This window comes from Syzygium oleosum, unplaced genomic scaffold, assembly GCF_021117445.2.
Source record: "Syzygium oleosum isolate NSW1041296 unplaced genomic scaffold, Sole_v2.1 Sole_v2.04, whole genome shotgun sequence".
Lineage (NCBI taxonomy): Eukaryota > Viridiplantae > Streptophyta > Magnoliopsida > Myrtales > Myrtaceae > Syzygium > Syzygium oleosum.
In genome coordinates, this window is record NW_026607488.1 from 7,243,273 (window position 1) to 7,260,226 (window position 16,954).

A 16,954-nucleotide genomic window follows, 5' to 3' on the forward strand; every position below is an offset into this window, starting at 1 on the left:
CGCCGTGCCGCCTCGACCACCGCCGGCTCGCCCCCTCAGCCCCAGCTCCTCCTCTCTTGCCATCACTGCCCCAGCTTTCCCCCCTAAGCCGCCATCGCCACTGCCTTGGTCGAGCCAGTCGCCGTCACTCGTCACCGCCGCAAGCCCAGCTCGCCTGCCCACCAGCAGCTCGCCGTTGCCGCCACCGTAGCTCGTTGCCGCCGCCATGTCGCCAAGCCAGCCTGCCCAGCCGCTCGCCTAGCCGTGGCCAGACTACCCAGCCCGTGGCCGAGCTACCCAGCCACTCGCCCGTGGCCCAGCTACTCACTCGGCAATGACCGAGCCGTTGCTCACGCGTCCCGGTCGCTTGCCCGTTGCCCACCCCACGGCTGAGTCGCCTAGGCCATTGCCCGCCTGTGGCCGAGCACCGTATCGAGCGCCCCGGCCGTGGCCGAATGCCTTGCCAGCCACCGTGCCCATCGCGCCCTCGCCCGCGCCGAGTCGCCACTGTTCACCCGGGCCATTTTGGGCCCGTGCCGGTTTTTCCCAATCCAAATTTAGGTAAGTGACTTCCTAAACCCTACCTAGTATAATGGGTATTATTTAGACTTGTTTAGGGTGTGATTAGTATCGGTTTAGTGGCTAAGCTTGGATTAGGATCAATATGTGAATGTGATTAATTAGTAGATTAAATTGTGATGATTATGTGGCATAATTAGTGGCTGATTTATGTGGGTGCGATGACCGGATTTTCGTGGCGTTTGTGGATGAAATTGACCTTTGATTGGGCCGACTTGAGTGTCGAATTGGTGGGCTAGTGTGATGAGTTTGTGATTTGAAGTGGATTTGTACGACGTGTGAGAATGGCGAATTGTGATGTGGTGTATGTGCATGAGGAATATCCTAAGGCGTGGTTACGCGGGACTAAGCCCGGATTAATCGGAGGGCTGACCTGAGGCGTGTTTACGCGGATCGTGAAAAAGTGTAAAATGTCTAGTAAGGGACAGAGCCCGGATTGATCAGAGGGCTGACCTGAGGCGTGTTTACACGGATCGTGAGAAAGTGTGAAATGTCCAGTGAGGGACAGAGCCCAAATTGATCGGAGAGCTGACCTAAGGCGTGTTTACGCGGGTCGTGAGAAAGTGTGAAATGTCCAGTGAGGGACGGAGCCCGGATTGATCGGAGGGCTGAATTGAGGCGTGTTTATGCGGGTCGTGAGAAAGTGTGAAATGTCCAGTGAGGGACGGAGCCCGGATTGATCGGAGGGCTGACCTGAGGCGTGTTTACGCGGGTCGTGAGAAAGTGTCAAATGTCCAGTGAGGGATGGAGCTCGGATTGACCGGAAGGCTGACCTGAGGCATGTTGATGCGGGTCGTGGAAAGTTGCTCGGCCACGCATGCGAATTGTGTTTGATTGAATTGGGTGTACGTACGTGATTATGGTGCTTGAGTGTTTATATTACGTTCTTGAGTAAATTATCGCATTATGGTGATTTAGCTAATATGCAGGGTTGGCACTCGATTTAAGGCAAGGTAAGTATGTTTGTGTGGAATTGAATGTGTTGACTGTTAAATCGCATGTTAGACTCGTCTGGGTACGCATTGGCCTAGATGGGGTATAGGTTGTCTGCTTATTGAGATTTATTCTCATTGCTGTAATGCAAATCATTTCAGACCCCCGACCCCGACCATGAGTGATCCGCCTGAACGTTTTGGGATCCCGAGGCATACTGAGCACTCGGCGGTAGAGTACCCCGTAGGGAACGGGGAGGCCTATGTTAAACATACCACGGTGGTGTGGGTAGATGTGGGTAAGCCGGAGTTGCATCCCAATACATACCGGGCATACTATTATCGAGATTTATACGGAGTCTATGGACCGCTTCGGCATTTTTATGTCCCGTTTAATGGGGGAGGCGAGTGGGACCCCTCAGCTGTCCTTGCCCTCGATGGTGAGGTTTTGGATGTCGGAGACGCTCTGGTAAACCCTAGTCTTGAACCGGAGCCCGAACCGGAACCTGTGGCCCCTGTAGACCTCGAACTTGAAGAGGAGTTTGAAGAGTCCGAACCCGAGCCCGAGGAGGAGCCCATGGAGCCCGAGATCAAGGAAGAATTAGAAGAACCAGAGCCCGAGTCCAAGCAAGAGGAGGAGCCGATCGAAATCGATACGGACACAGAGTCGGAGCCTTCCGGGTCCGATTCAGATTGGGCACCGTAGAAGGATTTGGGGGCTGGGGCCTAGGAGCTTTTTAGTATGGCCCTTTTTGTGTATTCTGTAGTCTACCCGACCACATGTTCCTTTTTTATGACGAAGGTGGATACTAACTCTAGAAGCCTAATGTATGAATGTTATGGTCTCAAGCTAATGTGATGGGTTTATTGATTTTCTGCAAATACTACCCTGTTGTCATTGTTTATTGTCTGGGATGTTTAATTTCCGCTTCCGCTTGCGTTTGTCTTCGCGTGTTTCGTTTGGGTCGGCAACGCGTCCTAGGACGTCTCGATCAATATGGCCATCGAAGGGGTGTCGCGAGCCCGTTAGGGTTCGGGGCGTGACAGTGTCCCAATTGAAATTCGACCCAGTCAGCCCATAGTTTCCTCTTTGTTCCGCGCAAAAATCTTGCAATGGTCAAGCTTCTTCTCGATCCCTTCATGTTGACTGAATCTGCACAAGCTTTTCTTTCTCTTTTCTTAGCTCTTGATCAGAATTGTTTCCTTTTTTCTCTCATTCACCATTCACGGTCAGCCATAATCACCGCATGCAATCTTATTTAGGCAAAAGGGAAATATTAGGCCGATTACAATGTAATCCCCGATCGAGCCAATGTCATTCACGACCGGACCCACTCGAGTGCTATGAAAGTGTTACTAATGCCTATAATGAAAATGTGAACTAATGTTAAGGGGTTGCTAAAATTTAGGTGTCAACACCATGAACAAATCGGATGTCATGCCCCAAACCCCGCGAGCGTGCCAACATCCCTCCGAGGTCGTCAAGTATGCAACATCCCAGGATTTATCGCCGACCCAAACTTAATCACTTACGAATAGCATAAGTGGAAGCAAAACGAACTCTCTATACAACTTGTAATCCAACGGGATAATAGAGAGACAATCAAAACACATCAACAAATACATTTTATAAACATAGCATTAAACACAAATAAGCAATTACAAGCCTTACTAAAGGCCACCATCTAGATACCACTCATAACAAAAAGGATTGGGTGGTGGGTAAGCTTAACTCCTCTACAAAAGGGGTACTCCAAAAAGAGACGAGGAGAATAATCACATCCTTAGATCATCACGGTACCCTGGTGGCATCTCCGGATCAGTCATGGTCGTGGGTCTGAAATATTTATAATTCAACAATGAGAATAAATCTCAATAAACAACTACCTAAGCCTCGCTTAGGCTAACACGTACCTCCGAACAATCCTAAATGTGCAATTCTAACAAACCACGTGCCATAGACAATCACAGGCGTCCTTACCTCGCCTTGGCACATGCACACGCCCTGCACGTTAGAATACCGCCATAACATGACAATTCGCTCCTCGAGCACATAATACAACCACATGACATAAACGTGCATAAAACGGTTATTAATCCAAACATGCTCAACAGCAACACAAGCACATTGTATTCCCTAATTCATAACACACGATTATAAATGTCCAGATTATTAACGGCCCGTCGGGCCACCGAACCCCGCCGGTCTTCTGGCGTAACCAAGCATCGTCCCGCTACTTCGGCGACGGCAACATTCGGAACCCCCGCCCAGATGGCATTCCATAAAGGAGCATCGATCCGGCCTCCACCGCGATCGGCGACGTCTAGAACCCCCACCTAGACGGCATCCGAACCCCCGTCGGGCATCGTCTAGAACCCCCGCCTAAACGGAACGTGTCATGACCATGCACTCACTCAACAACCATTACTGATTCTTATCTTTATGAATTAATCAAATGTCAAATAAGTCTGTACTCATCAATTAAAAAGCCTCACCTTTCTTTTGTAACAAAATCTCCGAAAAGTCCCTGAGAGAGAGAAAAATCGAGTATGCACAGAATCGGGGCCAAATTGGGCAGTTGTGCAGTGACCGAAATCCGTTTGAAATAAATAGTAAATCAACTCCAAAAATTCTGAAATTTGGATATGTTCTATAAAACATCTTGATAAACATTTTTAATGTATGATACAAAATCCAGTTCTAACTGTAAACGCCTCGTTTTGACACTCAAATCCGGACAGAATCCGGTTTGCTCGGACAGCCCCTCAGACCATCAAAATACAACTCATTTAGTACCCAAATCACTTTGGAAAGCTCTGAAATTTTTATATGTCATAGAAAAAAGTGTTTTAAACAATTTTTGTGAAGGAAGCTTGTTGAAATAAGGTCTGGAAAATTTTATAAAAATTCGGAAAGACAAGAAGGTCGGGTGAACAGTAACTCCGGCAGCCCTAAGACGGTCCGAAAACCAACTTCTGAATGACCCCAAAAAACTTCTAAAAATTCTGAAGTTAAAGTATGTTATACTCAAAGATGTTGGGAACAAATTCTATGTGGAACACTTCCTCAGATTAGGCCCACAATGATCACCAAAAAAATAACAAAGCGCAAAGGTATAGTAATAACCAGAAATTCGAGAATCATTAAACTTGCACCATTAAGCAAATCAAGCTTATACAACCACTAAACCAACTAGCCACAGCCCCTAATCCATCCCTAGACATGCCATTAGTAACCCACTAGCCTAACCAAGGATTAGGAAGTCACTTACCAATGGTTTAAGCAAGAAAACCGGTGAACAGGCAAACTGAGCTCCGGCGGTGAATAGGGCTGGACGGAAAGATCCGGCGACTTTCCAGCGACCAGGCTGTGATGGTTGGAACGAGCACAAGATGGTGGTGGTCGGGGTACCAGGAGTGAGGCCTAAAGAGAGAGAGAAAGAGGGGAAAATTGGTGTTTTCCATTTGGTTTCTGGGCTAGTTCAGGCTTTTGTGAACAGTCGGCACTCCGGCGGCTGGACGGGTGGTTGGCCAGCGATTCAGGCGACAATTCCGGTGGTGTCTGAACCAGAGAAGCAAGGTGGAGGTGATGGTGCTTGGAGCTTCGGCCGATTCCAAGGAGGGGGAGAGAGAGAGTTCCGGGAAGCAGAGAAGAGAGAGAGGGAGAGAGAGAGAGAGAGAGAATTCCGGGAATGAGAAGAGAGAGAGAGTGACAAGAGTGAGGGTGAGAGTGATAGACAAGGGTGATGTGAGATGACTTCTACAAGCCTATCAATGGCCAAGATTGAACTACAATCAAATCAAGACATCCAAGAGCCACAATTGAGTCTTCTAATGCAAGATGAGGAAAATATCCTAAGGCAATTAAGGAATAAGCAAAAAGGAGAGAGGGCATTCTTGTCCAAATTTTCTCTTATGGAGGGAAATGCAATTGTCCGAATTGCCCTTCAATATTTCAAAAGTGCTCAATTAACCCAGGGGCAAAATGGTCTTTTTCCACTCCCGATCCAAATTTCGATTTTTCGATAATTCTAATTGATCCAATAGTTGGCCACGCTAAATGAGATGATGTTCAATAAATTAGTCGTGAAAATCTTGAAAATTCGACATTCCAATTTGGATTCTAATTAATGGCCAAAATCCAACAATCGCGACTTTAGTGTATCTCAAACTAACGGGGGGCTTTTAGGAATTACGCGTATCGACACGTGGCCGATGACATCGAGCCACATCCAAGTTTATTTGAGCCATTGCGACCTCGGTTGTCATGTAATTGCGAGGGTCAATCACTAGTTCCGAAGGACACGATCTTTCGGATTAGGTTTAGGATCGTTCGAAACTCATACAATGGTTAAGCGGAATTACCCGCATTCCGACGTATAAGATTTGCGAATCGTTCCATAGCTATTCTTGGATCGGTCTATAATGGCACAAAATATTCCCTCGTCAATCGTTATGGTCGAAGTGCCAATCCATGATCAGGTTCTTAGGTCCACGTATTTAATTCCTAGCTAACCTTTCCCTAACAGTTAGTATCTCGAAAGTGATCAATTTCCGAGTGAGATTTTACTGAAAGTGCATCGAAGAAATATTCATTTCATAAATCTAAAAAATGGGTCGAATTTCAGAATGTCACATCGGATGTAGATGCATCAAAATAAAGACGGATTAAAGAAGCTTGCAGTGACTGTCAAATTCAATAATAACCATCCAGAAAGAAGTTTATGGACATGGTAGACAGAACAGATCGTTGTGGGGAGTCCATACATAACTTCGACAAGTATAAGCCCAAGATCCTCAAATGGCCAGGATAGTCTCCCAATTTCAGCAGAGATTTCAACTGTCAGACCCATATACTAGCACTTGACCCCTCAATTATTTCTAGTAGTCCAATAGCATCAGGTAACATTCTTATGGATAACAGTCCATCCTAGTTAGTTTCAATTCTTTTTAGATTTACGACTAAATTAGGTAGATCAACTATCTTTAACAATTGCCAATCCAATTCCACCGGCGATTCAAATTTTCCCAACTATATATGAAAGCTTCTTTTCTTTTATTGCATAGCACCCTTGTAACATTGACGTTTGAGCTTAACTAACCCTCTAAAAAAGCATGGAAGTTCACTGATATACTCGTTCATATAGCTATGCTAACCATGTAAATAATGCACCTAAGCATTAGCATCGTCAACCAATTTCATTAATGAAATATTTAGATCCTCTAAACAATAGAAATAGAATGCAGTTGGGGAAAATTTCATTACATTGATAGCAAATCCATTCACCTTTTCTTTGATGATGAACCAAAAGAAGGCTTCGGGAGTCAACGTCTAACAATTTACTTGCTCTAAAAACCTCTGCAATAATTAATTGAAGTACTTCTTCATAGCTGCAGCAATGTACAATTGAAGTACAGTTCATTTTAGTTGGACAGACAAAAATTTAAAGGATATCAAAATGACGATGTAAATGTTGATTTGATTTCTCAAACCAGTGTAACCTGAAGATCTTTGATAACCGACCAAAAGAAGGCTTCAAGAGTCAACATCTAACAATTTCCTTGCTCTAAAAACCTCTGTAATAATTATTTGAAGTACTTCTTCGTAGCTGCAGCAATGCACAATTGAAGGACATATCATTTTAGTTGGACAGACAAAAATTTAAAGAATATTAAAATGACGATCTAATTGTTGATTTGATTTCTCAAATCACTATAACCTAAAGATCTTTAAGTCGGAAATCAAAACAAAAGAAAAAAATATGTGTGCCTGTACCAATATGCAATTATGTTCTGTTCGACCGCAGAGTTCCTCTTGATACTAGGAACTAGAAGGATCTACTTCTTTTTCTACATGATTGAATTTGCTTGAGTGGACAAATATTTGTATGCAAAAGGGTCGCACTGCAGTAACTTTGAAACTCACTGTGTTGGGAAAGTTCAATTGAACGACTTCACTTAGTTGTGGTCGAAGTTCAATTGAACTTCCAGCTCATGATTTAGTGGCCAAATAACAGAATTACCTGTAATTTTTCCAGATGAAACCCCTCATTGCTGCGACCTCAATTAGGGCCTCTTTCCATGACTTCACTTTGTTGTGGTCGAAGTTCATCCGATGCTTGTCTAGGTCACTTTTGTATAAATCAGTTTCGAGCTTAACATCATCAATCTCCACGTCGTAGAAAATGGGGAGGATTCTTCTTTTCCCCTTTGATTCGGACGTGCATTTTACCATGTAGGCAAGTTCGCGGAGACACCGATGACTGGAAGCATAGTTTGTAGAGAAGACGGGTATGTAGATATTGGAATTAGTGAGTGCTTGTAGAATCTCTTCCCCAATCCCTTCACCGGACCTCAAGTCATCATCATGACTATAAACAGAAACTCGATCACGTAACATATAATAGTGAAGATAATTGACAATGCTAAAATGAGTGTCTGGTCCTTTAAAACTCAGGAACACATCATACATAGGTAATCTGTGGGAAAGCCAAGTCGATCTTGAAATATTCAGCATTCTTTCAAGGACTGTGCGGCCACGACTATCTAACACCCAGCTTTCTAAGCCCTCTATGCCCTCAATGGCTCTTAAATTTGGACAAGCTTCTAGCTCCAGATGTTGTAGCTTACCCAACTTATCCAAGTTGGGTAACTTTCCTAGTAAATCACAACCGGAAAGGAGGAGGTATTGCAAAGATTGCAGTTCTGCCAAACCTTGAATCTCAACTAGCACATTCAAGCCTTTCAATTCCAAGCGCTCCAGACTCCTCAAGAGTGATAGACCGGGTATCTCTTCAAGGGATTCACATCTACTTATGTGCAGTTCCCTCAAATGTGTTAGCCCTGGAGTGACAGGTAAGTGTGATATTGGACATTCAATTACATGCAAAACCTTCAAATTTAATAAGTTAGAAAAATGTGGCAATGGACTAATACTCCTGAGTTTCAAGGTCAACAAATGAGATGGAAGCTGATAGGACGGTTGCTCCCTCATCAAAGCTGCTTTGAGTTTTGAGTCATAGTCCAGCTTAAAAGAGTGTTCTCTAATTCTCAAATTGCTGAATCTATATAATTCCAAATGTTCTAAATCGGTGATGCTTGAGGGGTGAGGGACAAGAGAGAAGTCCATAGCTTGAACCGCAAGGAATTTCAAACTTGATGGAAGAGGTGGCACTTGTTGAAGTTCAATCGAACCCACTTGAAGTTTTTGGAGATGGAGACGACCTATCTCTAGAGGCAATCTAGAAACACTAGTAAATGCTAAGTCCAATGTCTTCAAATGGAATAGTTTCCCAATTTCCTCCAAGTTTTTGTCTGTTAGATCATAGGATTTGTGGGCATATAAGCCTTCAAGCATCTCCAGTCCTCCAATAGTATGAGGAAACTCCTTTATCTTCGATCTACACAACCTCAACACCCTTAGTTTCTTTAAGTTTCCGATAGAATCAGGTAGTTCAATTATGCCAGACGTTGATACATCCAACTCTGCCAACATTTTTAACTCCCCAATTGAGCTTGGAAGTTCCTTTATCCCCACGCACCCGCGCAAAGTTATGCTGGTAAGATTCACTGCCCCTCCAATTGAGTCTGGAAGTTGGGGGATTTTAGGGTGCTCATCTAATCTAAAACTCAACAGAGATTTCAAATTGCCAAATATCTTTGGAAGCTTCAAGGGTTGAAAATTTTGGGGCATGACGATATGCTTCAAAGATCTTAGAGAGCCGACTTCTTCAGGCAACTCCCCAAGAGAACTACACCCTTTGATATTCAAAGTCTCTAGAAGTTGAAGCTGAGAAATCGAGGGGTCAATAGTGATTAAGTTGGTACACCGAGCAAGTACTAATGTCTCCAAAGACGTGAAATTAGAGAAGTCGGGTGTCCTCCTCAACTTTGTGCAATCCGTTAAATCCAAAACTTTTAATTTTTTTGTCATCTGTAGAAAAAGAAATTGTGAAATTAAAAAGAATGAAACATATCAATCATCCTAAATTTTTTATGTAAGTAATTATTCTCGTTTTTATAATTCAATATACACCCTCGTTTGCTTGCAAATGGTGCAACTAGGTCGCTTCTAACACTTCCTTCGGGGAAAAGGGAATAATCTTCCATTCATGGAAAACATGTACCATCAATGTAATTGAAGATTATTAAGTCCTTTTTTTAATAATTTACTACTGATAACTAAATCTTAGTGGCGAAATAGTAAGTTAGCAGTGAAATTCATTAGCTACTAGAGATTTATAGTGATAAGACAGTTTGTTTGCATGTAAAATATCACTGGTAACCGATACTACTAGTAAAGTATAATCAATTAATTCATACTCTACAAATGGAAAATTTTGCTCATTTGTAAAAAATGAAAGTATGTTTATAATCTACTAGGGCAAGCCTGATAAATCCATAATTTGTTAGTCTTTTACTTACTCACAAGCGTTAGTACTTGTAAAATCAAAATAAATCTAATTATCTACTACGATTTTCTAGTAAATGAATGATTTTTGGTTAATAAGTCAAAATTGTTAACCAATACAACTAGTAAAGTAAGTAAGCAATTCCATAGTCTACCAGCTAAAAAACGATGACAGTTCGTAGTCTACAAGGGTATTTTAACGTGATAAATCAATTATTATATTTGTATGTTACTGAAAAATAAAACTTGGCACTCGGTAAAATTGAAGCGATGGCCATAATCTACTAACCATTTACCATGGTAAATAGTATTTTGTTTATATGTTAGAACAATTAAACGACACTATTAGTAAAGTATCTATGCAAATCATAATCTACTAATTAACGAAGGGGATCACTTCTAATGTTGAAAAACAATTGGTAATCTGGTATGAGGTTTGATGATGGTAACACTATTAGTTTGTGAAAAATTTATCGAACTAAAAAGTTGCCAATCAGTTTTTTCTTATCAATGATATTTCAAATTTACCATCTATCATTCAAATTTAAAATGCACAAACAAGTTTCCGTTTTGGCAATAAATTTATAGAAATCTGCTTGCAAATTGCCGTTGAAGTTTAAATCTTCCCAAGGTTTAAATTTGGGCAAAATGACATTATAAGTGCCATAAGTTGTGTACGGAGATCACTTTGGTGCCATAACTTTTTTTCGGATCACTTTGGTGCCAACTTTTTTGAAAAACGATCACTTTAGTGCCAATGCTGACATGGCTGCCGGAAATCTGACATGACTCTTTTATTAGTAATTTCCGATACTGACATGGCTCATCGGAAATCTGACATGGCTCTTTTTTTTGCCAGAATTTTGGCCGGAGTCACTAAAGCGATCTCTTTTCCTCCGATTTGGCACCAAAGTGATTCGAAAAAAAGTTATGGCACCAAAGTGATCTCCGTACACAACTTATGGCACTTATAGTGTCCTTTTGCCGTTTAAAAACATTACACATGGACATTTATTTCGAGTCTTATCAACCATACAAGAACGGGACACTTCCATATATCCCTCACTCGTGCATCTTCACGATGTAGAGTCATAATTAAGTTACCAAAAAGAAAAATTGTAAAGTATCGTTAAAGAGATATACGATGTTACTATATTTCTTCGTGATCAAGTCTTAAAAGTGTCGTAGCAAAAGAGATGTACATTACAAGGTTGTATCATAGGAACACCAAACTCTGCTCTTCCCTTCTTAAAAAAGGTCTAGGAGAAACCTGTGGAATTTAACCATGACATGTGGGGGTGGACGCACATATGCAAAAGGGATAGCATTGGTTCTGATACCATGTTAGAAAGTTTAACCCAAAAGGTTAAATTGATAGGTGGAGAGAGACCGCATGCATATAAAAAGTATATATGACCCGTTGTCAAGCAACTTGGAACAATATTTCAATAATTAGCTATTAGAAAAGCGACTACAACAAGCCATAAAGCATCCAAAGTCCAAACTCCAAAGTTGGTAAATTTTGAATTCCTCAAACCGAGGCAATGATGGATGCATGGATAATACTATGGACTGGTAAGCACAGTTTATAATTCTTGCTAGTACGGATTTAAGCATATCATATTTATCTGTGGGCAAAAGAACACTACAAGTGCTATAACTTGTGTACGGCGCTCACTTTAGTACCATAACTTTTTTTTGGATCACTTTAGTGCTAAAATTTTTGAAAAACGATCACTTAAGTGTTAAAATTTTTGAAAAACAATCACTTAAGTGCCAACTCCGGTGCCGTACACAATTTTTCGCCGGAAATCTGATGTGGCATTTTTTTATTAATTTCTAAAGCTGACGTGGCTCGCCGAAGTCTCGCCGGAGATTGGCACTTAAGTGATCGTTTTTTAAAATTTTTAACACTTAAATGATCGTTTTTCAAAAATTTTAGCACTTAAGTGATCGTTTTTCAAAAATTTTAGCACTGAAGTGATCCAAAAAAAAGTTATGACACTTAAGTGATCGTTTTTCCTCCGACTTGGCACCAAAGTGATCCAAAAAAAAGTTATGGCACCAAAGTGAGCGCCGTACACAAGTTATGACACTTATAATGTCATTTTGCCTTTATCTGTGGCTTGATTATTAAAGCAGTCAGCAGTGAATGGACCAAATATAGAACAACAATGATATTCCGCTCGTAATATCATTTACTAGGATGATATGCTGATGCCACGTGATTCTATAGCTTCCTCTCCTTTCTTTACAAATGTGTTTAGCTAGTTGTAGTCCATTATAGATATTAGACTAGCACGAAATATTTTAGGTCAGGGTAGCATGCCACCTATGTGTACTGTGCATTGAGTGATCTGTAAGAATAAAAAGAAGGTGAATAGAGTAAGGCATGTAGTACCTGGATTTGGCTCCACCCACCCCAGTCATCTTCGATATCACTCCTTGAAAGGTTTAGCACGACCAAACTAGCAAAATGAAAACTCTCCGCATAAAATTCCTTATTCGTAATTTCCCAAGAAAACCATTTTAGCTCCGAAAGAAGATTCTTGAAGCTGCCGAAAAAATCAATGCCTTTCACTCGAAGGAACCTTAGATTTGGCAGAGCAGCTAATTCTTCATATGCAATGCTGTGGCTACAGCCATTGAATGTCAGGCTTAGTGCTTCAACATCTTCATTTCTCTGCATATTAAAGACTCAATTGAGCATGCAGCATACAATTTACAGAACTACAGCAGAGAGGACACAAAAGCATTGTCAAACAATTTCTCGAATGGTTGAGCTCGCCACATACGCTTCCCAGAATTATGGCGCACTTTTTTTCCCAACAAGTAGTTGTTTCTTTCTCTTCTACTTAAACTAATTTTCAAGTCTGGAGGTATCATATTTTCGGTTTCTACTGTTTGAGAAATACAATTTGCATATTAATGCAAAAGCTTGTTAGTTTATTCTAAAAATTTGAAGAGAGAGCCAAATCGGGATTGAAAATAATCTTAAACCTCTTGATAAAGCAAGTTTTCTTTTCATTAAACCTGGATCACACGTAAACTCCTCTTTATTTATTCAAAATTTCAAAAGAGCTACTTTATATAGAAAATAAAGCCAACTGTCAGGCATTCTCTTTTGGCTCTCTCTTCAAATTTGAGACCTTTAACTTGAAGGTTTGACAGAGAGATGTAACCCCCGAAAGACAAAAGCCACGTTAAACAAAGCTATCTATCGGATGCAGATTTTAACCAAATTGTTGCTTTAAATGGGAAAGAAAAATTCAAAGAATTTCTTGCACCAAATATTTTCAAACATATGCAGTTGACGTTTACCTTATTCCCCTCCAACAGCTTGAGGGCATCATCACGAATCCACACCCTAGAAAACTTGTGAGGATATACTCGAAGAACAATGTACCTTCCAAAATCTCGAACTTGGTCGTGCATCCAAAACCTATTATCATCTCTAATTTTGATCAAGGATCTATGAGAGAGAACCCTCATTGCAATGCTAGGAAAATATCCACAATCCTTCCACATTATAACCGGATATGTTCTGTCGGCATTGATGAAAAAGCATGCTATATCAAGAAATACTTCTTTGTGGTTATCCTCTAATCGTTCGTAACTTATCATTAATGTATCTCGAACATCCTCAAAAGGGCCTTCCTTTAACTTCTTCAACGTCTCATCCCATACTTCTCTTTTATCCGAACGCCCCAAATCTTTGCCCCAGTCAAAAAGATTGGACCCTATCACCACAACGGCCAAAGGAAGCATGCCCACAGTACAAACAATTTCTCTTGAAAGAGCATCATATTCTTCTATAACAGAGTCACTTCTGAATGCATGCTTATAAAACAGATGAAGTGCTAAATCAAATCTCATTTCTTGAAGTTCATAACGCAAAACTTCTTTGGGTTGGTTGAGGACCTTTTTACTAGATGAGCACACTTGAGTCATCAGGATGCTTTTGTCCCTAGTTGTGATAATAATTCTACTACCAGAACAAAACCAATTACATTTTCCAGCTAGTTTTTGGAGTTGCTCTTTTTTGTCTAGATCATCAAGAACAATGAGTACTTTTTTAATACTCAATGCTTTTTTTATCATTGTAATCCCACCATCAACATCCTTAATTTGGTTGGCAATCCCATGACCGGCCAAATCTAATAAGAGCTTTTTCTGCAATTCTATAAGGCCACCATGAGGTTGCGATGATGCTCGAACGTCTTCAAGGAAACTATAGTGTTCAAAGTGAAAAGATAATTTGTTGAACAAGACTTTGGCAAGAGTTGTTTTTCCAACACCACCCATGCCATGGATACCGACAAAACGTACACCACTAGAGCCAACATCCAACAATTTCATTATGGCTTCCATCTGAGTAGTATCTTCAACCAAATGTTCAGTCACAATCATGTGTCTTGTATTAAGCTTACGGGAAACCTCTTCAACAATCGATTCAATTTGTTCTCCTTGGCTGTAGCAAAGCATAAAAATTTCATTTCAGTCAAAACATGATAAATTACAGGACTCTAGGGAACTTGTAGATACATAGCTATTTCAACTACTCAAACAAATGGAAGTTAAGCATTATAATCAGTTGAACTGAAAATTTTTGGATGCAGGTTGGGTTTGACATAGTTTTTCACCCACACCTCATTACGTTTTGTGTTCAATTCCTTCATACTATATCAATAATTTCTTTTCATTAAATTATTTATTCTAAGATCTTGGAAAATTTTGTAAGATCTTTTTTTTTTGGTCGAATTTATAAGATCTTTTAGACATCCCTTTTTTTCATAGAAGCATCGCATGTGCAATTTTTTTAATGTTAATTATGCACTCATTTAGAAGAATTTTTAATCATGTCTTGGTATAATTTTAAAATCGCCATACTTCTATCAATTCAACAATTTCACACAAGTTTTTTATTGTAAAAAATTTGTGATTACAACGGGAGGTGAAAAATACAGAAAATCGCATGATTTCCACTATACTTATTATGGTGATACGGTTTAGTAAAATAGTTTATTAAGTGAAGAATATGATTAATTAAAAAGTTGGTTTTAACTGTCGGGTCATAATGGCTTAACCCGACATGAATTGGAAAAATGCCTTATCTGGTTGGGTTTGACCCGATTGTTGTGCTTTTAAAAAAGTAGCCATTTTTTATTTTCTATCTTGGGGGCTTACGGTTGTTTTGGTCTAGCTTTCATTAACTTCTAATGCAAATCTTAAATAAAAATGTCCAAATGCCTTCATGTTTGAGAATTTCGAGGGACAAACTTTCATTCAATGAAATGTAAATATTGTTCGTATTAACCATAAAAAGTTGAGGAAATTTACCCTTTGCCTTTAAGATCCCATCCCTTTGTACATGCAACCTCAACAAGGGCATTTTCCCAAGGCTTCAATTCATCGGAGCCAAACCTCTTCTTGTGCTTCGGAATGGCTTCTCTGTACAACTTGGTTTTGAACTTAACATCGTCGGGATCCACGTCATAAAAGATGGGAAGTATCTCTTTCTTCCCATTTGATGTTGAGGTGCATTTTATCATGTGCGCAACTTCACGGAGACACCATGAACTGTTAGCGTAACCCTTAGAGAAGATAGGTATGTAGATTCGAGACTTGTCATGCGCTTTCAAAAGCTCTCCATCAATTACTTTACCGAATCGGAGTTCTTCGTCGTCCAAGAAAACGTGGATTCCAGCATCTCTCAAGCGATGGTAGAGGCAATTGGCGAATCCATTGCGAGTATCCGGTCCCCAGAAACTCAAGACCACATCGTACTCTTCGCGAGATACATTGCCATTTTTCGAGGTGGACTCGAAGTCCCATCTTAACGCCTCCTCCTCTTCTCCAGACCCGTCATCCATTCTCGAGGTTGACACCGAGTCCTTACTTCTCCTCGAGTTCGTGAGACAAAAATTACATACTTGTAACCTGATTAAGACGTAAAATAAGGAATGTGAATTGAACAAGCAGGCTTAATTGTATCGAACACGTATAGGAGCAAAGTTTTATTATATTGTGCATTATTTGTCAACAAGAGATCGAAAAGAAATGGAATTAGAGCACTTACACCCTTGCTACAGCCAAAGCTAGGATGGTGATTAGAGCCTGACCTCCATTGGATCCCATCTGTGGGCCGATCCTCTCAGCTGTATTCACCCACAGAGGAGAAGCGTTCTGTAAAGAGAGCTAATGGGGAGGGTTCAGTGAAGGAAGATCGACTGTATCTTCTCAAGATGAAGAGAAGGAGGCGGACAGAAACAGAGAGGAGTCAACAATAGAGGGCGAGGGGAAAAGTCCTCCCGGGGGAAAAAATTATAGCCCAATATCACCAGGTCATTGTCTGCCACTAGTAGACTTAAACAACAGATAGTTGAAGACTAGAAAAGGGAAAATTCCCACAACCAGTAGAAAAAGAAAACGGGAAACGGAAAATTTGAAATTTCGAGAGATATTTAGCAAAATATTGCATGTTTTAACGGGGGGGTTAAAGGAACATTGGCTAGATTTGTCCCAAGTTTAAAAGTACATGTCTTTTTTCTACCTATAAGTAAATAGTAAATGGTTCAGTTTTTCCCTCATGCTTATCATTGTGACTTGGCCAAAAAGAATTACAACAGCTAGAATCAGCATAAGTAATGCGGTTGGACAATGAATGGCATCTCCAAATTGACTTTTATTTTTTTGCAATGCACACTTTGATTTTTTTTTTCCAATCTTGGGACTTGAAACTTTCATGTTATACAGATATTGACATGTACATTTAAATATAATCTTTCTTCACTTTTTAATATTTACAAAGATACTTCAGCTGAATTTTGCTTTTTTAAGCCAAAATAAACGCGTTTGGGTGAGTTTTTTATTTTTCAGCCGGCCATAGCTAAAAAGAAAAGGGAGGCGCACCCTTTCTTTTTTTATCAACTCAAGATCGTTTATAAAACATTCGTCATTGTGATATTATTAGAAGTGCCAGGATGAAATGAATAATTTCAACTTCATCTATATTATTATATCTATCAAAGAGGTCCCACTTGATTAGAATTAT

The 16,954-nt window shown here is 40.5% G+C and overlaps 1 protein-coding gene across 2 annotated transcripts; it reads right to left on the minus strand.

Annotated features, from left to right (window-relative positions):
- Positions 1–2,542: 2,542 nt before the first annotated feature.
- On the minus strand, positions 2,543–16,182 carry LOC115685332 (disease resistance protein L6-like). 2 transcript variants are annotated; one of them, XR_008816363.1, is made up of 8 exons: positions 15,980–16,182; positions 15,241–15,840; positions 13,222–14,371; positions 12,302–12,583; positions 7,514–9,423; positions 6,993–7,099; positions 6,778–6,881; positions 2,543–2,744 (listed from the first exon to the last, which is right to left on the minus strand). XR_008816363.1 is itself a non-coding variant. In XM_056310540.1 (7 exons), exons 1-6 carry the CDS (start codon positions 16,036–16,038, stop codon positions 7,027–7,029), a joined length of 4,074 nt encoding a protein of 1,357 aa, XP_056166515.1. In that variant the 5' UTR covers positions 16,039–16,182; the 3' UTR covers positions 6,695–6,881; positions 6,993–7,026. The 2 variants fall into 2 exon arrangements, 1 of the variants encoding a protein (XP_056166515.1); XM_056310540.1 differs by lacking the exon at positions 2,543–2,744 and having other exon boundaries at positions 6,695–6,881.
- Between the last annotated feature and the right edge of the window lie 772 nt (positions 16,183–16,954).

Coding starts and splice junctions, on each gene's coding strand:
- LOC115685332 (XM_056310540.1), bottom strand. CDS start 16,038: ATGGGATCCAATGGAGGTCAGGCTCTAATCACCATCCTAGCTTTGGCT. Junction 12,584..13,221: donor AGCTGTTGGAGGGGAATAAG/GTAAACGTCAAC, acceptor TTTAATATGCAG/AGAAATGAAGATGTTGAAGC. Junction 9,424..12,301: donor GTGGGTGGAGCCAAATCCAG/GTACTACATGCC, acceptor CTTTTTCTACAG/ATGACAAAAAAATTAAAAGT.